Source organism: Mixophyes fleayi, chromosome 1 (genome assembly GCF_038048845.1).
Source record: "Mixophyes fleayi isolate aMixFle1 chromosome 1, aMixFle1.hap1, whole genome shotgun sequence".
In the NCBI taxonomy this organism is placed as follows: Eukaryota; Metazoa; Chordata; class Amphibia; order Anura; family Limnodynastidae; genus Mixophyes; species Mixophyes fleayi.
Genome location: NC_134402.1, coordinates 452,788,718 through 452,812,744, shown reverse-complemented (window position 1 = coordinate 452,812,744; position 24,027 = coordinate 452,788,718). Strand labels below are relative to the sequence as shown.

At 42.8% G+C, this 24,027-nt stretch overlaps 2 protein-coding genes across 3 annotated transcripts in view; one reads left to right on the top strand and one right to left on the bottom strand.

Annotated features, from left to right (window-relative positions):
• TPGS2 (tubulin polyglutamylase complex subunit 2) overlaps window positions 1–24,027 on the bottom strand; it is a 1,173,328-nt gene that overhangs the window by 37,522 nt on the left and 1,111,779 nt on the right. The window lies entirely within an intron of this gene.
• The window catches only part of KIAA1328 (KIAA1328 ortholog), a 97,768-nt gene that overhangs the window by 3,765 nt on the left and 69,976 nt on the right, over window positions 1–24,027 (top strand). The window contains exons 2-5 of one of the 2 annotated variants that reach the window (XM_075186301.1): window positions 540–575; window positions 4,433–4,575; window positions 5,180–5,277; window positions 16,031–16,146. In XM_075186301.1, the coding sequence (XP_075042402.1) occupies window positions 540–575; window positions 4,433–4,575; window positions 5,180–5,277; window positions 16,031–16,146 (393 nt within the window). Of the gene's footprint in view, window positions 1–539; window positions 576–4,432; window positions 4,576–4,623; window positions 4,860–5,179; window positions 5,278–16,030; window positions 16,147–24,027 lie in introns of those variants that run through there. The other variant, XM_075186306.1, reaches the window with a different exon arrangement.

The window sequence follows — 24,027 nt, the reverse complement described above, 5'->3', positions numbered from 1 at the left end:
CTACTGTGTGTGTGTGTGTGTGTGTGTGTGTGTGCGCCCCATCCCAGAGTTAGTTGGGAGATATTAGTTTAAAAATTTAAAACAATGTTTATTTTGTTTGTTTCCGTTACTAAAACAGTGAATAAGTTGGCAACGTTCCATGAAAAACCTTCCCTGTACAAGAACATGTTAACTTGAGCTTAGAAAATGTAATCAAACATTATCTGATCAAATATACCAAGTCTATATATTGGATGTACATTGTTTTGTTACTGTGACTTAAACATGAAAATGGCTGTAGTACTTATCTGCAGTAATACATAACAAAAGTACAATATACTGAATATGGGTAGGATGTGTGATGTGAAATCAGGGAAAGTGTGACATAGAATGACTGTAAGTTGTGAATTAAGCCGGAAGAAATGTCTAGCATGACCATGTTCATTTCTGGTGGCTGGTCCGTTTACATATGATTAGACGTGTACATCTTCCTCCTGTGTCTGGCATGTTTGTCAGGACAAATGTCATAAATCAAAGATCTTCCTTAATGTACTGCACAGCCTCCGATGAGGAGCAGCACGTGGCCCATGTCCCAGGTATGTCCTATGACCAGATGTTGTCAGACTCTCACCCTCATGTATGTAAATCACAAACCAACCTTTACATTCATTGCTATTAATCATCAAATCGATTAAAATGTCTCTTCTGGTATTTAATAAATTACAAAACAAACTCATATCTTTTGGAAGTTTTTTTTTTTTTTTTTTTTTCTTTTCAATAAGGTATTTTAAACATCATCCGGTTATCTTGTTTAATGTCAGTTTACAGTGAAATTCATCATCTCCTCTTATGCTAGTTCTGGGCTCTTATACAATGATATTTGTGAGTGCTGGGTGAAAAACCACATGGTGAGTGCAGGTGTATGACCATGTGAGCACAAGACATAGGTAAATATAAAGAGACCTGTATATTCTCCCTATATCCTTTTCATTTTAGGATGAGTGACCGTTACCTATGTACGTAAAGTAGCGAAGGACACTGCAGTGCCTTAGTTATTTACATACACACTTCTCTGTTTTATTAGTACAGGCTTAGTTGTCACTATAAATATTAAGCTTGATATACTTCCTTAGCAAGAGTACAGATCCCTAATAACCACTTTTCACTTCCTCCTACAAGACTTCTTTGCTACCACCCAACTATGGAATAACCTATGATACCCAGTCACTCTCCTCCAGCCTTCTAATGCTTTCTGAAATCCTACCTCCCCTATACCGACCTACACTACTTATTGATACACTCACCCAAGGCGCAACGCTGAAGCAGCTGAATACTTTAGGTTCATTTGGTTACAATTGAGGGATACAGGGGTGGCATAGTTTCCCTCGTCCCAGGTGCTAACATTTTAAGATATGGTTCTGCACCTACCCTACTTCCATCTAACTACTCACACTGGTACACCCTCACACCTAGCCTACTCCCACCTATACTAATCACACTGGTACACCCCTCACACCTACCCTACTCCCACCTATACTACACACACTAGTACACCCTCACACCTACCCTATTCCCACCTATATTACACACACTGGTACACCCTCACACCTACCCTACTCCCACCTATACTACTCACACTGGTACACCCTCACACCTACCCTATTCCCACCTATATTACACACACTGGTACACCCTCACACTTACCCTACTCCCACCTATACTACTCACACTGGTACACCCTCACACCTAGCCTACTCGCACTGGTACACCCTCAATCCTAGCTTACTCCCACCTGTACTACTCGCACTGGGTACACCATCACTCCTAGCCTACTCCCACCTATACTACACACACTGGTACACCCTCACACCTAGCCTACTCGCACTGGTACACCCTCAATCCTAGCTTACTCCCACCTGTACTACTCGCACTGGGTACACCATCACTCCTAGCCTACTCCCACCTATACTACACACACTAGTACACCCTCACACCTAGCCTACTCCCACCTATGCTACACACACTGGTACACCCTCACACCTACCCTACTCCCACCTATACTACTCACACTGGTACACCCTCACACCTAGCCTACTCACACTGGTACACCCTCAATCCTAGCTTACTCCCACCTGTACTACTCGCACTGGGTACACCATCACTCCTAGCCTACTCCCACCTATACTACACACACTGGTACACCCTCACACCTACCCTATTCCCACCTATATTACACACACTGGTACACCCTCACACCTAGCCTACTCCCACCTAGCCTACTCACACTGGTACAACCCTCACACCTAGCCTACTTGCACTGGTACACCCTCAATCCTAGCTTACTCCCACCTGTACTACTCGCACTGGTACACCATCACTCCTACCCTATTCCCACCTATATTACACACACTGGTACACCCTCACACCTACCCTACTCCCACCTATACTACACACACTGGTACACCCTCACACCTAGCCTACTCCCACCTACACTACTCACACTGGTACACCCCTCACACCTAGCCTACTCCCACCTATACTACTCGCACTGGTACACCATCACTCCTAGCCTACTCCCACCTATACTAGACACACTAGTACACCCTCACACCTACCCTATTCCCACCTATATTACACACACTGGTACACCCTCACGCCTACCCTACTCCCACCTATACTACTCACACTGGTAAACCCTCACACCTAGCCTACTCACACTGGTACACCCTCAATCCTAGCTTACTCCCACCTGTACTACTCGCACTGGTACACCATCACTCCTAGCCTACTCCCACCTATACTACACACATTGGTACACCCTCACTCCTAGCCTACTCCCACCTACACTACTCACACTGGTACACCCTCAGTACACTTCCAATATCTTCTATAAGCCACTCTTGATTTTCTTGTCTCGGCTGTATATTTTTCCATTAGATTGTAAGCTCTCTCAGGCAAGCAGGGCCCCTTCTCTAGATTCTTTGTTCTCACTTATCCATTTTTTTACATCTATCTTGTGTGTCTTATGTATGCTAATGTCCCCGATGGCTGTTGCTGTGGAGCACTGTGGTATGTCACAAATCATCAACAATGATGACCATTGTTTTGTGCCAGTAATAATTTAGGTCAACGTGAATCAGAACGTTGTAGTTTAACTCCCATAACTCTTCAGCAGCTGCTCCTCCTGAGATACATCCTAGCTCCTTCTCTGACCTTCCTCTTTCCCCTCTCATAACCTCCTCCCACTCCCATCTTCAAGACTTCTCCTGCGCTGCTCCATGCTTATGGAACTCCTTACCTCGGCCTACCAGGCTCTACCCCAAATACTCCCTCAAAACCCACCTCATCATGCTTGTTCACCCAACCCACTGCTAAACCCTCATGTCCATTTCATCCCAGCTGCTCCTACTGTGTCTCATCGCCCCCTGCCTCTGGAATGTAAGCTCTCATGGGTAAGAGCTGGTCTAGCTTTTCTCATGTCTTACTGCCTGTCTACGTCGTACGTCCCTTGTCATGTCCTGTGCTATGATGTCAGTTTACTCGAACCCCCTAATTTTGTAGCGGTATCTGTTATTGATCGCACACCACTTGTTCTCTGTTTGTAACTCATGTTGCTATCCGGTGTAATTGCAGTCCTATATTTGTTGTTATGCTTAGTTGTATTCATGCATGTCTTATCTGTATGATTGTCCGGCATTTCAGAATCTGTGGGGTCCTATAGATAAACTATAATTATGAATGTTTTAAAACTTATGCAGCACAATGGCTAAGTGGTTAGCACATCTGCTTTACCGTACTTGCGTACTGGAGTCATGAGTTCGATTCCCGACCATGGCCTTATCTGTGAGGAGTATGTATGTTCTCCCTGTGTTTGCGTGGGTTTCCTCCGGGTGCTCCGGTTTCTTCCCCCACTCCAAAAACATACTCGTAGGATAATTGGCTGCTAACAAATTGACCCTTGTCGGTGTGTCTGTCTGTATGTGTGTGTGTTAGGGAATTTAGACTGTAATCCCCAATGGGGCAGGGACTGATGTGAGTGAGTTCTTTGTACAGCGCTGTGGAATTAGTGGCGCTATATAAATAAATGGTAACAATAATAATCTCTACAAATAAAAAAAAATTTGTGTCGTTCAGGTTAGCGATCTGTGCAGACATATACCCTGTGGCATGGGGATAATACCTCTATTGATTTAGTGACATCCAAGTCACACTGTTGTATAGCTCTTCTATATTATAAGTTCTAACCTGTCCCCTGGCAATGACTCTATTTGCTCTATATTAGATGTTTGTTAGGGTAGCTGTCAGAAGATAGTTTCTGTGTCATCTGTATTCTTGCAAGTTTAGGATTTGCATTTTACTAATTGCAGTTTTGTTGGATCTTGTGAAGTGCAGTAGTGAGGAAGAATGATTACTGTGCAGTGCTGACGAGTGATTTCTGCTGTACAATGCGTAGGACTCTGCAGAGAAGACAACCTCAGGCCGGCTCCTAAGTTAAAGAGCCTGAAGACTGACGATACAAAGGCCAGGACCACACGTCCTCCTCCACCTGCTAAGATGGATGTATTACCAGACTGGCAGCCACATAGTGGGCAGCAGGTAACGCAACATTTAAAATTCCCCAGAAAACTAAATATCCTGGAAAATAAACTGCAAGTGTGTTATAGACAAGTAACTTACATGTAAGCAGTAAAAAAAAAATATGTAAAAAATATGTAAATTATCGTCTGAATTTAGAACGAAGTATTTTAAAATAAGGATATAAATGGAGGGAGATCTGTATTTTTTGTATTTCGTTTCTCTTCTCTGTTGTGCTCTGTATGATACATCAATGGAGCGAAGCAGCAGTGAACGTTAGCTTAAGCACCAAAAACACAAAAAAGGTTGTACAATATTCTTTTTGGTAACGTCCTTTTTCTACCCCTTACCCTGCCTTGTGCTGTAGAAGGGATATTAATGTTCTGTTGGTCTGTGGCATTGCCTGGGTCTGGCTGTGGTGCATTATAAAGTAATCATGGCTAAGGCTTGATGGCGGCAGATTCCTGGTAGTCATGTGATCTTTAGTTCTACAATGAGCGTTGAATGGTGGCGGTTTGAGTCATGGCCTCTGCTGTCTTTATTCTGCTTTGTGCCCCATTATCTGTGGCTGCTCCCGTGATCTGCATTCTCACACCGAATATATCTTTGGAAATCTCCTCTACAGATGGCTCGAGAAGAAGATGGAGTCAGAAGCGCGTGTTTGAAGGATTTGTGCCCAGAAGACAAGAGACGAATTGCAAATCTAATCAAAGAGCTTGCGAGGTGAGGCTCCCCCTATTCTGTGATCTCATTCTTACAGCTTTCAACCAATTTGTTATCATTAACGATTTTACAAACGACTGAAGTTCTGATCAGTCTGCCGATTCATGTGTACACATTATACACGATTTACCTTCAGATCTGTGCTCTTCATCTGGTCCCAGAGCAGAGTAGTCAGTCATACCTGTCACACTGATTTAAGGCTGGGTACACACTAAATTAATCTTCTGTCTGTTCCACAATGTAAATATAAATTTCGTTAGCTTCTGTGACTCTGAAACAAAGTAGTCTCGGAACGAAGGGACAAATTAGCTCACCTACAGCACATTCTCTATTATTATTATTATTATTATTATTATTATCGTTTATTTGTTGGGCGCCACAAGGTTTCCGCAGCGCCGTACATAGTACAAACAGTAGACCGTACAGGGTTAAACAGTACAGAACGATGAACACAAAGTACCAATGCTTCAGTAACTCCAGGACAGCCATAGGGAGTAAGGACAGAGCAGAAGAACAGGTATGGAGACACGGGGGAAGAGGGGCCCTGCTCATAAGAGCTTACATCCTAAGGGAGGGTGGACAAATCAGACACGAGAGGGAGCTGCTGATGCCAGGGGAGTGAGGGAATAGCGAGCAGAGTAGATGAGGGGTAGAGGTTCTCTACATTTAACAACACAGACACAGTGACCGGTTCCTACTCTCTCTCTGGGCAGACAGTCGTGCTTACACACTGTATATACACACTGCTTACACACTATATATACACACACTGCTTACACACTGTATATACACACTGTATATACACACTGTATATACACACTGCATACACACTGTATACACACTGCATACACACTGTATATACACTGCATACACACTGTATATACACACTGCATACACACTGTATATACACACTGCTTACACACTGCATATACACACTGCTTACACACTGTATATACACACACTGCTTACACACTGTATATACACACACTGCTTACACACTGTATATACACACTGCTTACACACTGTATATACACACTGCTTACACACTGTATATACACACTGCTTACACACTGTATATACACACTGCTTACACACTGTATATACACACTGCTTACACACTGTATATACACACTGCTTACACACTGTATATACACACTGCTTACACACTGTATACACACTGCTTACACACTGTATATACACACTGCTTACACACTGTATACACACACTGCTTACACACTGTATATACACACTGTATATACACACACTGCATACACACTGTATATACACACTGCATACACACTGCATACACACTGTATATACACACTGTATACACCACTGCATACACACTGTATATACACACTGTATACACACTGCATACACACTGTATACACACTGTATATACACACTGCATACACACTGCATACACACTGCATACACACTGCATACACACTGTATATACACACTGTATATACACACTGTATATACACACTGTATATACACACTGTATATACACACTGTATATACACACTGCTTACACACTGTATATACACCACTGTATATACACACTATATATACACACTATATATACACACTGTATATACACACTGTATATACACACTATATATACACACTATATATACACACTGCATATACACTCTGTATATACACACTGTATATACACACTGTATATACACACTGCTTACACACTGTATATACACACTGCATACACACTGTAGGATCGGAAAGTGGTAGGAACGAGATTTATGGTTCTGCTGAACAATCAAATGAAACGACGATCGATACTTTGTAACGACTGTAGCTCATCATGCAAGTACACACACAATATCGGGCCATGCGGTCATTTATCGGGTGTTAAGTCCGTTAGTTGGCTGAAAAACCTGTAGTGTGTACCCAGCTTTAGTGCGGTTTCACAGGACTTTCTATTTTGGGAGAATCAACACACACACTGGAACTTGATAGATGCAATTACAGAATACTCTACGACATGTTAACATACAGAGATTCATTGTGTCATTTACCAAGCATATTCTTGCAATGCAAAATTTCACCTTATAGGATTTGCAAGATAATGGAAAGAGCTGAAATGCTCCTTGCAAAAGAAACAAAAAAAAAAAAAGTCCGATGTCTAATTTTTCGGACACTTTTTTTTTATTGATGTCAGAGGACGCACATTTCCCTGGCTCCTGAATTCTGCATTATTGTGTCTGATCCTGCTTTATGTACAGAGAGAGGTTTATAAATAGACTGCTACACATTTACATCTAACTGTACACAGGGATTGGATCGATTACCAGAAAGTTCCATGAACAATAAATAGCAAGAAGTAAAACATTGCTGCTGTTTAATGATGTCTTATAGACCTGATCACAAAGTGTCAAGTCCTGCAGTCAATGAGAAAACCTTGGGCAGTGTGCGGTAAGATGGGGGTAACTTAGTGTATATTGGGTACATTGCTCCAAACTGCGGAAAATCCCTTTTCTGGAAAACTGCCCCAAGCATTTTAGATAGATTCCGTGCCTCTATTGGGTAACATATAATAGTGACTGAGGAGTCCGCTGAGGCTGCAGGTAAATTATTTTTATATAGGCCTTGAAAAACCAAAGTAATCATCGGGGTTCTTGTTTCCAGTAGAGGGAAGTTACAAGTTTGTGTGTGTATGAGGATGGCCAAATAGGAGAGATCTCCCAAATGTCACGTGATCAGATCTCAGGAGTACGGTTGGCTGTTGATCACACTCAGTCATCATGTATTTATGAATCTGGAGTCATTTTAAGATCGCTAGAAGCTGTCATTGGTGAATGAACACATGCAGACATTTTTGTCATAAATCGGTGCCAGTGGGCAGTGCTCTGGTATGGTCGTACTGGCAGGAAGGCTGGTGTGCACGGCTGCGATGATCCAACATCGTTTGTGTAAACTCCCATATTATTTAATGCTCTTGCGTTGTAAAGCAACATACGGTAAAGCTGATTAGTCTGGTAGTTGGACCACTTATGGAGATGGCCTTTAAAACACGTCAGTGGGGCTCATTAATTGGCCAGAGTAGAGTTGATTCGGGGTTTAATTAGATTAATGAAGGCAAATGTCTGGCTGCTATTGGACGCAGCATTGTGGGGTGAATACACCATTAATAAGCAAAACTTAGATTTTACAACGTAAGTACATTTAAGAACTGGCCAGCAATGTTGTTGATCTCTAGACTGATCATCATTACAATGTGTCTGCTTCCATGTGCTGATGTCACCGAGGACTGAACAGGCATTTATGTTGGCACAAGGTGGCAGACACGATGTAACGGTTCTTACTCGTTCACTACCAGATCTGCAGCCGAAATATTGTTCCCAAATACATTTAAGGGCCCGTTGGAAACAACGTGGTTAATTAACTGCGTCGCCCTTGTCCCCGTTGTATTATGATCTGTCCGGCAGGGAGATTTAATAAGATTGCTGTGAACTCTCTGCAGTGGAGAATATAGTTACCGCTAATTGCTTGCCGAGGTCGCCAGCTAAATGGGATGTTGCCCTCCCTCTGCGGAAGTAGATTGTCTCCAGTCTGTAGCCAGCTCGCTGCTCTCCTCTGACTGGTACATTAGTGTAATGCTGGGCAGCAGTGTACAGAGGGGTGACAGGTGTGTAGTGTATATATGTTGTATTCTGCCGCTGCTAATGTACACTAACAAGAATTGTGCCACCTTGTTGCATAGGGTGAAGGGGTTTTCTACCTTTAGAATACATTAATTTATTGGGTTAAATGTGTCATTCTGTAACTTCTGCTGAAGGTTTTGTTGTTCTGGCTTCTATCTGTGCTTTACAGACATCTCTTTATATCATCAGGTGTTTCTTTTACTTGCCATGGGATACAAGACTTGTGCTGTCTGGGTACAAAGGGAACTGTCCTATCTGATAGAGAGGGAAATCTGTAACTCTTCCTGATGATATGAAGATATTCCTGGAAACTAGGGAAATGTATTTACACACCAACATCTTAGTCCTGTCAGGACAGTGTCCTATGGACATTTAGATCGCCGTGACTCTCTGACCAGGAGAACACCATGTTCTGGAGCCTTGTTGCGCTCCGTTAGCCGAACATGAAATCCTGTCCGTGCCGCAGGCTGAATCCAGTGTGTCAGAATAGCAGAGTCTCCTCCCTTACAGTTTTATGTTACAACCCGCTGAATGTATCATTACTTTAAAATGTGATTAGTTTCCTGGTTAGAAAACTGCACTTTTAAAACGCGGCATCTGAAACTACCTGTACGGTGGAATATCACTTTTTTTTTTTGTCAACAACATAGTTGTACAAACAAAACTCAAAAAGAAAACCAGGCAGGTAAAGCTGCCCACAGCAAGGTATCTCAGGTCATGTAGAAGATGGCCGGGTAAGACAAGTCATTTCTGTCAGAGGCATTAGTGAGTGACGACATGAATACATTGATGTATATAGTGCGGAAATGGAGCAATATATCACAAAGAATGCAAACGGTATTGTCGGCAAAATGAAGAAAGTAATAAAAAGGTAGAATATCAAGGGGCATTGACTAATGTGAATGAGTTCTCTGTACAACGCTACGGAATTCGTGGCGCTATATAACTAAATGATGATGAAGGCTGTCCGCTGGTCTAATCCATAACATTTGGTCTCGCCATGGAGGGTAAGGCAAAGGAGGAGTCCAGCCATCGTCCCCAAATAGTTTCATAATTGAAAGGGCATTTCCTACTAGTATAGACACAGCGCTCCTTACCCACCAATCGTGAACATGAGCTAGCGGAGAACATCCGCTGTCTAACTAGACCTTAGCTGACACAAATACATTTATTTAGCGTTGACGGAGCCATCTGTTTTCCATGTCCTCTATGCAAACCAAACTCTACCTTCACCCCAGTTTTATTGATACACAAAATGACGCTGGACCAAAAGCACTTAACTGTAGGGCGCTGCCATAAGAGGTGGCAGAAATTTCCACAAGGGTCACCACATTTTGGACATTGAGTAGTCTGGTCACATCTAAATTTAGTCCATCTACAAGGAGTAAGGAACGCCCTGTACAGAATATATATCTGATGGTAAATCACCTTTTTAAACAAGCTCAGAAAAATACTTGAGTATCACATACTTGCTGCACCTTCTTAGATGTCGCTTGTGACCATAGTCGAATTTTGGGACCAGATTGTAGCATTGTTTAAATACATTATGCGTCTGCTGTTTCTGGGCTATAGAAAGCAGTATCTGCCATCCAGTATGATGCATTTGCAAATCTCCGTTTACACTGCAGTCCCAAGACCTATTTAAAGGGGAGATCCGTTAAGACCGGCGTTAATCAGAAGCGGTAACTTCGTTTTCCCTCTCTATAACTGTAGTCATATGGCGTGGTAACGGGCTGGAACCGTGCATCAGATTTTGCTGTCTCAGAGGTATCTGATCCCACTATGCTCAAACACAAATTCAAATTATGTCCTATTCCAGAATACACATCGACTGCTGCTGTTGTGCAATTGAAATCCCCATGACATCTGTATGGCTTTACCCTGTTACAGTACATATGTTATATACAGAGGTTTATTTATGAGCATCTGTATACACAGTGAGTTTAATGCTTATCGTTCTTGTCATCACTTCAGTGTTCAATAGGAATATCCCCCCTCCCCCAATACAGTAAGTTATTACAGATATTAGAAGTCACCTTGGATCTCTGAGCCTCGTGCTTTTACATAGTCACAGAACGGGTTATTCTTAATGTCAAGTATCATTTACAGAAGGGATAATCCAATTTCTAAACACAGATAGGCCACTGGCAGGAACAGCGTTCAGACAGCAAGGTGTCTCACACAAGCCTTTCACCAGACTGTTATATAGGGGGTCTGGTGAAAATGCATCTCCCCCTCCTTCATCAGCCATCAGTCTGCTACATCCCCTTATACTACAGGGCCACATGTTTACCAGACTCGTAATTCTACAATCATGCTGGGGAATGCGAGGATAAATTTATTTAGGTATAACCCGACATTTACCTGTACTAAACGTAATTATCACCACCTAGGGTCATAGCCCAACATTTACAGTGCATCCGGAAAGTATTCACAACGCTTCACTTTTTACACATTTTGTTATGTTACAGCCTTATTCCAAAATGGAATAAATTCTTTTTCCCTCAAAATTCTACACCCAATCGCCCCATAATGATGTGAAATTTTTTGAGATTTTTACAAATTTATTAAAAATAAAAAATGTAAATATTTAAAATAAAAACCATTCCATTTTGCAATAAGGCTGCAACATAACAAAATGTGTAAAAAGTGAGGCGCTGTGAATACTTTCTGGATGCACTGTACCTGTACTAAATGTAATTATCACTGCCTTGGTGTATAACCTGACATTTACCTGTACCTAAATGTAACTTACCATTGTATAATTTCTTTAGAGCGTTCTGTAGTTATAGACTATACTCTTCCATGGAGACCAGGCCCAATATTGATCCATATTGTAACCCACTAACTGATTCCGTCTGATATAACGATTCTCCGCTTTTTATAATCCAGCCAGTTATCTACCCGTACTGATACCATTTTTCCTTAGTCCTTGTGTATTCACTTTATGTATTAGTGTGTTATTCGGAAACAGATATCCATATAGATCACGTTCATCGTAATACCAAGATCTAGTTTGCCAAAAAACGTATCTGAATCGACGTGATCTTTCCTTCATGAGCTGGAGGATATTTTCAATAATATAGGCTGCTTATAAGTAGCTGTCCTTACACCCATTCTGTTGTTATATCCACCGCTGATTGGTTCACAGGCCTAATGTCCTGACTTTATGCCAGGCATGCGGTGTGAAGTGGGCCGTGATATGAGTCCTTAAATATAAGAAAGCCTCATGGCTGGACATGTCCCCTGATATCCGAATTATTGCTGATGCCTAATTATTGGTAGTTTTATGATGTCAACGATGCCCATGTCCATACAGCCTTTCATTCTGCTGGATATTCCACGGTCAACTGTAAGTGATAATATTAGAGAGTGGAAACATTTAGAACAACAGCAACTCCGTCACAAAGTGAAAGACCATGTAAAATAACAGTACGGAGTCAACGACTAAGGCGCATGGTGCGTAAGTTGCCAACTCTCTGCTGATTCCATAACTGAAGAGTTCCAAACTTCCACTGACAATGTAAGCACAAAAACTGAGCGGCGGGAGCTTAATGGAATGGGTTTCCATGGCCGAGCAGCTGCATGCAGCCTCACATCACCAAGACCAATTGCCAAGCTCTGGATGGAGCGGTGTAAAGCACACAGACACTGGACTATGGAGCAGTGGAAACATGTTCTGTGGAGTGATGAATCACACTTCTCTGTTTAGCAGTCAGATGGGCGAGTCTGGGTTTGGCGGATGCCGGGAGAATGTTACCTGCCTGACTGCATTATGCCAACTGTGAAGTCTGGTGCATGAGGGATAATGATATGGGGCTGTTTTTCAGGGTTTGGGCTAGGCCCCTTATCAGTGAAGGACAATCTAAATGCCTCAGCATACTAAGTCATTTTGGACAATGCTTTGCTTCCAACTTTGTGGCAACAGTTTGGGGAAGGCCCCTTTTCTATTCCAACATGACTGTGCCCCAGTGCACACAGCAAGGACTACAAAGACATGGTTTGATGAGTTAGGTGTGAAGAACTTGACTGGCCCGCACAGAGCCCTGACCTCAACCCCATCGAACACCTTTAAGATGAACTAGACAGAGATTGTGAGCCAGATCTTCTCGTCCAACATCAGTGCCTGATCTCATAAATGTTCTACAGAATCAATGAGCACAAATTCCCACAAAAACACTCCAACACCTTGTGGAAAGCCTTCCAAGAAGAGTGGAAGCTGATATCACTGCAAATGGAGGACAACTCCTTAATAAAGTATATGTATTCGAATACAATGTCATTATCAAGCGTCCCAATACTTTTGTCCATATAGTGTGTATGCGTGTGTATGATAATATATATATGGCAGGAAGTGTTTTGTAATGTATTTTTTCCTTGATTTTTTTGGGACTTTTTTTTGTATTTTTCTATTAAAATTCTTTTGTATTTTTGTACTCTGGCTCACTGGTGCTAGTCTGTTTTATTTTTATTTGAACAACTGCGTGTGTGTGTGTGTATATATATATATATATATATATATATATATATATATATATGTATATGTGTGTGTGTGTATATATATATATATATAATATAATATATATATATATATATATATATATATATATATATATATATATAATTTGATCATTGCAAGTCTATACAAAGAAGATTGGCAATTAACTTTGTTCCTTGGTTTATCTATTTAGGCTGCTATTGGTGATTTATAGTTCTACTGAGTTCCCACGTAGTGAGCAGAACGGCTTTGGAACGCCCCTCCGAGCTCTTTGCACTGTTAAATACTCACCCTCCTTCTCCCCCTCTACCTTCATATTACATCTTGAGTTTTTGTGTGTGATTGGTAGCCATACTTGTCTGCCCTCCAGAAAGATTTTGAAAACGCAATAATGATTGGTAGGGGAATGGCTCAGAAATGCATGCTTAAAAGGTACTTAAAGAAAAAAAAAACCTATGTGGGATTTTTGGTTTGAGATCTGCACTATTCCTGTGCTTAGACAAGTCAAATATTCCGATTTACTGCACAACATGGGGTAAGGGCACGGGAATTGGTGTGTGTATCGCGATGCTCCTTAAAACAGGTGTCTGTATCGCAGTGCTGTATGGGTAACGGACCATAGCTTATAGTGCAAGACCCTGGGATTGGAGAGCTCTGTGCAGAGTTAACGTCACAAGTTGCAGAATAAAGTTACTAGTTTGCCCTCTTTTGGTCCTATGAAAGATTGTGTCTAGACCCAGGGAGCGCGAAGATGACCTAGATTTTGGGCAGAGATGTCAAATAACACATTAGAGTCCTGATATTGGACTGTCAGTAGAGTAAGACGGGTTGCTCTTTTGTGCCCATATTTAGCACGTAATTGATCTTGCCGCAACTAGCTTTGGCTGGAACAGGTGGTGGAAGGTATTGGGCGTGATGGATAACTCTGCTTAATACGCTCTCTGAGTTATGTGCTTCCATGTTGGATACAGAGAGGCTCAGCTGAAATTACCTCATTTAGATTAGGGAGTTCGGCTGAGCATCTAAACCGCAATAGATTGTGAGACTAGACCATCTCTCACACTATTAACTCTGTGCTTAATATTTAGTTAGCAATAAAATGCACCATTAAGTGACATGCTAACTCCATAAAGAAATCATTGCTTTGTTAAAGCATTTAGCATTCAGATGCCCTTCTGTGCTTGGCACCAGGTGTTTTCTGCAGTATCTTTAGGGTTCCAGTGTGCAGACACAATCCTTAACCCCTCCGTAACTGGAAGCGCAGCTATATACTGCACAGCACTCATTTCTGTCTCTTATATGGAATCATGAACTGATATTAGAAATGTCTGCAGTATTATGGTCTATTTGGTATTACTAATCAGGCACTAGGACCTCACTGGTTTATTGGTTTAGTAGTTCTGTGTCAGTAACTTAATAACATTACGATCCGTCTCCCATTGAGCAAAGCCATGTTTTGCAGAGTGCTTAGTATATTTTAGCGTTGGCTAATATAATGTATAATTATATGTCGACAGATATCTCATAAACAGCCTGGTGTTTTTATGAGCCGCAAATGAGTTGCACACCGTTTTTAAAATTGGAAGAAAAACAAAAACTATTCCAAGAACATATGTGCCGGCAAGTAAATCAGCCATTAAATGTGATTTTATCTAAATCTGACAAACTGGGTATATTGAGCATGCTCAGAAAAGATATTGAACCATCAGAATGAAGCGATCTAAAGCTGGGTACACACCTGTGCAATTATGGTAAAGCTCACAAGATTCACAACTCTTTGTTCAGATATTAGAACAGTGTGATCATGTATTATCGTACCAAAACCTAATGCATCTGTTGGTTTGGGTTTATAATCGTCCTAAGAAAACACTATCAGCGATGGTACGATGGTCGGGCAAATGTGGCAGTGTGCACGCACTCAGGACCAGCAGTGTAGGCAGATATCTGTAGAGTGTGCAGAGTCACAATCTATTCAGCAGATGGTTATGGGAGATGAAGATCACAGATCTGAAGGTAAATTGTGTAGTTGTGTACGTATGACTCGGGTGACACCGCTACAGAAATCGCATCTGTAGGAAGACTGCATGGGTGTATACCCGGCCACCACACATGCAGCAAGAGTGTCCGGCTCCATTTCCAGCTGTGAACAGTTACTTTTATCTTTCCTCAGTTATCTGTATGTGGGCACTGTGTTTTGAGGGGTTGTCCTAGAGTGACCTTACTGAGTAGCAAAAGAACAATCTCTCCCTAGTGATGACTTCAGTAGTGTGTGAACTAGGAAGTAACACTGTAGACGTCCTGCGGTTCTCCACCGGTTGTCGTAGTCAGGGCTCCGGATCGGCTGGAGAGCTTTCAGGTTGCCTAGGCCTGCTTAGATCTAGTCCAGTGATGGCTAACCTGTGACACTCCAGCTGTTGTGGAACTACAAGTCCCAGCATGATCTGCCAGCTATCAGCTAGTTATCTACTGGCTGGTCATTGTAGTTCACAACACCTGGAGTGTCACAGGTTAGCCATCACTGATCTAGTCTATACCTTGTAGCCTCTGTATGTCTGTGCTATATATTGATCTGATCTCTCTGCCCTTTCAGGGTGAGTGAGGAAAAGGAAGTGACGGAGGAACGTCTAAAGATGGAGCACGAATCCTTCGCCAAGAAGATTCGACACTTGGAGACGCAGAACAACCTCATTGCCACAGAGAGGGAAGATATCCTTTTTCTTCATGTCTATCCCCCACCCCCCATCATCTCTGTGTGGGGAGCTGTGAGATATAATTGTATTAATTTATGGAGAGAGCTATTCAGTAGCATGACGTACCAGCATGGGCCTGTGCCGGCATTCGGCTGGAAACGGCTTCCAGCTGTTCCTCTCGTGCTTCCTTTTCTTTCAATGAAATCGACATTTGTCAACATGAATTTCCCATTCGTGTCTGCAGGACATGGAGCCTTTCCATACGGATAGCGTGTCTCAAAAACTGGCTCTGTATTCTCTGCGTTGGGGGTACACTCACATTACAATGTGCTGTCTGAGAGGGGTTAACGCTTACATGTCTAGCTCTGCACCCCTATCCCAGCAGAATGGTAGTTTAATAATATCGGCCCTGTGATTGGACTACAAGTACCTGCAAGTTCAGATTGTTTCCCAATACCTATACTGGCAATTGCAAATGTTTGACGTTTCCGGGGGCATTTTACTGCTGAGCACATTCATTGAAATACATTGGGTGTTCACCCGTCCTGTGCATAAGAACAGTGCTAGGTTCACCCTTATAACATGGACTGGGCAAATTCAGCTTCATACTTTTACTGACTGACGGGAGACTTGCAGTGTGATGTGTTAGGTTAGAGTTAGTTGCTGTACATTTCTGTTGTTCTTATTCATAAAATCTATTTACAATAGTGTTCTATTTAGCGAGTGGCTCAATCTCAGCCATGGCAATGATGTGGGTAACATGGGTACAAGGTGGCAGTAGAACGGTTCTCAGCGGTTGTCTAAATCTATAGAGAGGCCAAAAACAATGCTTTTACTATATGGATCTCTCTCCATCTCTATCCCCATAAGATATTTTTACTGAACTTTTGTTATAATGTTGTATTTGTATTCATGGGAGATTCCTTTATGAAGCCTGGGGTAAGGTGGGAAGAATTGCATGCAGTACACAGAAAAATACTAAAAATGTTTTTTGTTAGGGAGACTTTAATTTTGGGCCTCGGTTATCGCAGGTATTGAATTATTCATCTTCTCATTCACATAGCGAACTTCCGCCGGATCCGTGCCATGCCCAGCTTGACATCACTGCTGGAAGTGCACGCAGAACCACTTCGCGCAAGGTTCGCTGTTCATTGAATCCCCCCGTAGTATCCATTGTGTGAGCTGTTAGACCAGTAGACCCGTCTCCTACATCGGAGGCAGCCTATGGCCTCTCCTTCGCTGTGTGACCGGTGTGCTGTATTATACCATGTGCTTGTCCTCTGAGTGGGGATTAGAGCATTTGGAATTCCTGGTATACAATCACTGGATGGAGGTGTTTGCCTCATTCCTGCAGAGCCTTTGTGAGAAGTGGGCGTTTTATACGACCGTCCTCATCTTTCTTTGCAAACTTACTGCTCTGTTGTTGGTTTACTAGATCTAAACGGTTTCACCTGTTCCCTGACCCTTTAAAGGTGAAGCTGTGTTTAATGGCAGGCGGGATCCTGCACTTTTAGTCCACCCTTCACGTGTAAATAGCTGTTAGGTTGCCATTGCTGGTGAGTCGTTACTGCTGAAAGTCATTGGAACATAGGTCAGTAGTCTGAGTTACAGTAAGGTGGCTCATGCCCAACCTCCCCACCCCCAAGACGGATGTGATTAGGAAGCCGCTCTCTGCTACAGATCTGGAGCAACATGATAAACCCCCGGCTCCTTCTACATCATTGCTGGTTCCTACCTCGTATTCTCTCTGTTCTCGGACAGAAGTATTTTTTCTCACTCGCTCCAGAAGAAATACAAACGAGCTACACTACAAGGCAATTGCATTTATTTGTTTGTTTTTCATACTCGATGCTAAGTGCATCGAGTTCCCTGCAAATATCTCAATTTCCATGCATACCGGTTTCAGCCCTAATACCCTGGGGTGTCAACGCTAAAAGCCAGGCGGGCTGCTAGATGGATTGAGTGCTTACGTGTCCCACCAGGCCTTTGCTATAGCAATACCCCCCACGTATTATGGTCTTTTTCAAGAAAACTGCAGAGAAATACATTTTTATTTTTATTTTTTTCTTTGCAACCCCCCCCCCCCCCCCCCAGCTCGAACGATTCTCATTTTCATTATCGCAAAATAATTGATGGAGTTTCAGTGAGTTGCCGCAGTAATGAGGTTTAAACGTAATAATGCACTCCTTTCTAATAACTGAGCACTGCTGGCGTTCAGAAGCCTACTAAATCAGTAGCTCTACTATGAATTTATTAAGGGTTTTTTTGGCATTAGCTTTAATAGTAGTTATTTACATAAGCGTACATCCCATTAACCGCCATCGGGGCTGGAAAACATGCTGAACTCTTCATATTTTCATATAATTATTGAACATAATGGTTTCATTTGCATTTCTAAACTGCGGAGCTGCTGTCAGGCTCGGCAATAGTGCCTCGGCGCAGTCCCTATTTCACACACGTTTATTTGACATCATTACATTTTATGCAAATCCGCATCCCCCAGATCTCATCAGAAGGACAGATGCTGGTGCTGATAATATACTGCCCTCCCCGTCACATTGCCCCGCGGGTCCCCCCAAGGCGATTAGCGTCTCTCAAGCACCGTTACCTGTGGAAGAATCTGTCAGTAGACTCTATGGCTGCTTGGACCAGACCAGTAGATTTCTAGTTAAAGAGCAAGTAAACTTCCTATGGGACATTAATATATCAAAGCTCTATGGAGTACGCTGGAGCGATGTGAATAGATGTTACTAAATGAAAATAAAGCCTGTGCTCAGCAGTATTGTTCATACGTGCTTAAATCTGTCCAGTTTTCTGTATTTCCCCTCCGCTTAGCGAAAGCAGAGAAGTTGGAAGGACAAACTTTGGTTCATATAGAACACAAGTTAACCCGTGCATGATACTCATGCATTCTAGTCAAATCAAGCTACTTAAGGTGTTAAAAAGGTTCTTGTCATGCATTTGGGCCTAGCCCAGGCCTCCTCAGGGGAAGAGCGTTACTTCCCGTCGCAAGCGCCCTTTTTTAACGTGGTTTTGTCCACATGTCACCACCTCATCATTTTTCTCCATCACCTCATCCTTCATCTTCATCGCCACATCCATCATCAAGCTACTTAAGGTGTTAAAAACTCCCCACTGTCACCCCCGGCAACCACCAACCACTCCCAACTGTCACTTCTCCTTCAAGAAATATATAGGTCAGTGTATAACTCTGCCCAGCAGGTGGCGCTGCAGCTTGGTTTTTTTTTTTTCCCACACACGCCACTAGGCATTTATATAGTAGATTATTTGACTCCTTAATCATCGGACGCCCGTATGACCGTAGTCTATCGTGACTGCTGCTCTGCTGTTAGTGTTTAGATCATTGATGGGCAACATGCGGCCCTTAGGGCCTCATGTGGACCTTGAGCCTTCAGGTTGCCCCTAGCTCTTGACTACTTTGTCAGATTTGTTTGTTACAGCGTGTAACACTTGTTTAAAATGCCTGCTGATATGTTAGTACAGATCTTTGTGGCCCTTTTGTAGGTTAAAGGGCCGCCCATACGGCTCCTGAAGTACATCAGGTTGCCCATCAATGGTTTAGATGCTGGCATTATTTACATGATGGTCTAGACCAGGCCTGGCCATCCTGTGGCTCTCCAGGTGTTGCTAAACTAAAAGTCCCAGCATGCCCTGCCAGAAATCAGCTGGCTATCTACTGACAAAGCATGCTGGGGCATGTAGTTTCACAACACCTGGAGAGCCACCGGTTGGCCAGACCTGGTCTAGCCCCTTAGTGATTGACTTGCAGTGTCCAAGTTAACCGCACAGATCGGCGTATGTCAGTGATGTCACGGTCAGCGTATCTCATGCTGCCTTTGTTGTCTTAGCTATTTCTGACAAAAGCACCTATTTAGCCACAAATAAAGGGCTACATGATGGGTATATTCTATACAAAAAACATCCTAACCCACCACCATACTTTCACCTCTCCTGATTTTATTAATGGTCATTATAGCAGCAGAGAAATGTCGTAGGACGGAGGATGTAACCTTCATGCTCCATAGCTGAACATTAACACACAGAAAGGTTGGGTGACGAAGAGCTTAGAATTTAATTATAGTAACAAAAAGAAATACCCCATAACAATGGACACAACGTCACAATACAGATGCACGGTAGGAGACGTCACAGAGGACCATGTAATGAGACAGATGGTGGCGGAATACCACACTACAAAACATAAACTTCTATAGTCCAATTAAAATAAAAGGAATATATACAAATGTAGCCCAAGAAATTAGTGTCCGTATATATCTGAAGACCTGGCACATGTATATCTAAGGGGAATTGGACCCAGATCCAATTGGTTAAACACCATATTAATAAGTTATGGGAGTTATTGACTTAGATGCAAGCTCCATTTTTAGCATAAAATAAGCCTTTCTTTTTCTTTTTTTTTTTTAAATTGCGCACGTGTCTCAAAAATGCTCATCTGTGCGTCCATGTTCCACATTTTGCGCATCCCTGACTTGGGTCTCCTTGCGTCTGAAGATGTGAACCTTGGGAGGTGAAGGGTGTGCAAGCGGAGGCCTGGACTGTAACGTAGGTAGACGCAGCGACGAATACTCGTGTCGGCTGCTCTGACCCTGGAGTAAAGATCCGGGCTGGCTGGTGGTGGTGATGGTGGTGGTGGAGATGACAATGATAATCATTTGTTCATCAAGACCTGTAATTGTCATTGGTGCTGGGGACTATGAACAGTTCACACATAAGCTTAAGGTTGGATTAAGATGGGACTCCGTGAGTAGAACACATGGATAGAGGTAAACAGTAACTCTTTTTGTGTTCGATTTTGTTTCTTGTGACATTACACAGCACATTTGGGGGCATTTATAGAAGAACTGCGAAAACAGAGAAGCTGAAGAGCAATGGCAGAAACATCCTACTTTTATATAAACATCACGTTGACAGTTGTTGTTTTTTTTAATTTATAATGTCCCCAAAATTGCACAACCTGTCCTACACCTGAAGAAATGCGTTGTTATAGTTTTTCTAAATACCACTAATTATCTGTCCATAGATTAAGTAGACGTATGAGTGCAGATATCACAGGTCACAGCTAACCCCCGTGGCAGAGGTGCTCAAGAGCTACCAGCAGGTCAAGTATTCAGGATTTCCGTCTGTAGAAACAGGTGGGATAATTACTGACCTAGAAAAATAGATTAACTCCCCTGTCCATGATAAAAAAAAGAAATCCTGAAAACAGGACCTGTTGGTGGCCCTTGAGGACTGGGTTCTGCACCGGTCGTGTGCCTGGGTTCTGCACCGGTCGTGTGCCTGGGTTCTGCACTGGTCGTGTGCCTTACTGTCAATGCAACATCGGTGGGAAGGAGGGAAATCCGTCTGTGGTAATGAATTAAGACTTTAGATTATATATTTCTGAATAATAGCATCTCATTTATATATCTCCGCTTCTATTTTAGATGTTTTTGGTTTAAGTGACTTTAAGCTCTGCAGCTGGTGACCGTATTTTACCATTAGCGGATATAATAGCTGGAATCTGGTGGGAGAGACAACATTTGGTTAATGTTTAGTACAAGTAGTGTACCTGCCCTCTCTGCTCCCCAATATCACAGGGGTTAGATACCCCACAGAACTTCCCTGCAGCTTTACATGGCTGTACTATGGGATGTCTGTGCGTTTTATCATCGTGACTCAGGCCACATCCAGCACCTCCCACTCTACGTTGCTTGGAGCCAGGCTTCAAAGGGGATCGTGGCACTTTGAAGATTTGAGCTCTGAATACAACTTGAAAGATTTGTGATGGTCGTACTGTGAGAGCGAGTGCCGTCTAATTTCCTCTTTTGTAATATGTTTTTCAAACTTTTTATTTCTTCACAGTCCCCCTCCCTGACTTTCCTCCAAGTTCGTATAATTGGTGGGAAAGACTATTTGCTTCAAAAGAACCTTTTATCATATCATTAACTTCTGCCGCTTTGGGAAATCTTACGCCCTGATGTGTCTGCAAGACGAACGTCCTGGGTAACCATGTTCTGTCAATCACGCAGCGCACAGACTCGTTGGGCATTGGAAGTGGTTAATATTAAGCTTTGTTCCCTCTTAGTGACTGAGTTTAAGGAGGAAAGCAAGAAATGTACAAGTGAAGTAATACTGCACACATGAGAGTAATGGTACAGCTCTGTGCAATGCACCTAGGGGAAACACTGTACACATGAGGAGAGTAATACTGCACACATAAGGCTTTGTATGATGAGAGTAATGGTACAGTTCTGTGTAATGCACCTGGGGTAATACTACACACATGAGGAGAGTAATACTGCACACATGAGGCTTTGTATGATGAGAGTAATGGTACAGCTCTGTGCAATGCACCTGAGGTAATACTACACACATGAGGAGAGTAATACTGCACACATGAGGCTTTGTATGATGAGAGTAATGGTACAGCTCTGTGTAATGCTCCTGGGGTAGCACTGTACACATGAGGCTTTGTATGATGAGAGTAATGGTACGGCTCGGTATACTCTTGGGGTAATACTACACATATGATGAGCGTAATACTGCACACATGAGGCTTTGTAGTATAAGTGTAATATTACAGCTTGGGGATAATGTGGATCATTGGATTACATAGTAATCACACCTATCCTTGTTTCTCTTCTGGACACAAATGATCCTGCTCTTTTCTCTTTCTCCTACATAGATCTTTATGGGTCTCCATATGTTCCCTAAATGCTGCATAATTGGTTCTACTGTGTGTACTGTGAATTGTGGACTATTTGGCAGCGCAATGAATATAGGGTGTTTACCTCACAGCTGCTGAGCTGTTATGGAGAGAGGCTGGGCAAGATGTGAGAAGTGTGGGGGAGCGGGTGGAGTGTTACTGTGGGGGAGCGGGTGGAGTGTTACTGTGGGGGAGCGGGTGGAGTGTTACTGTGGGGGAGCGGGTGGAGTGTTACTGTGGGGGAGCGGGTGGAGTGTTACTGTGGGGGAGCGGGTGGAGTGTAGGTACTGTGGTGGAGGAGTGTTGGTACTGTGGTGGAGAAGCGGGAGGAGTGTTGATACTGGTCAGGTGCGGTGTGAGGAATAAGATTTGGGTTCTGCCTCTTAATCCGGGTTCTTATTTACCTGTGATTTATTTTATATGTACATTAATGTTTCCTGTTTGCAGCAGTTTCATGCAATGGCCGAGTGTCGCACAGTAGGTTGTTTAGCTGACAGATGACTGCGGGTGACACATCTGCACTCCAGTATATCCGTGAGTGTGTTTTGGCATTGTGCATCGGTTAGCTGGGATTAGAGATGGGCGGGCTCGGTTCCCCGAGAACCGAACCCACCCGAACTTAGGCTATCCGAGTACCGAGCCGAGTAGGCTCGGTACTCTCCCGTCCGCTCTGGAATCCAAATCGAGGCCGAACGTCACCGTGACGTCGTCGGATCTCGGGGCTCTGTTCTCACGATACTGGAAAATTATAAATACACGCCTCCACAGCAATCCATCACCATTTGACAGAGGGAGAGAGCAGGGTTAGGTCACAGGCTGATTAGAGCAGGGACAGACAATACAATTCTGATTCCAATTCTGATAACAATCAATAGAGAGGAGGATAGAGGAGTCTTTTTTTTTTTTTTTTTTCAATATTTGGCACTACAAGTGCTTTGGGGTGTCCCCCATTCTTTTGCATTAATATTTCTGGCTGTCAAAAGTACTGTTTTTCAGCAGACTAAAAATATAATATTGAGCACTCCCAAGTGATTTTGGGGTGTCCCCCATTCTTTTACATTAATATTTCTGGCTGTCAAAAGTCATAGTTGTCAGCAGTATCTAGAACAATTTGTAGCACTACAAGTGCGTTGGGCTCATAATGGATTCTAAGCAGTCCACATATGAGCA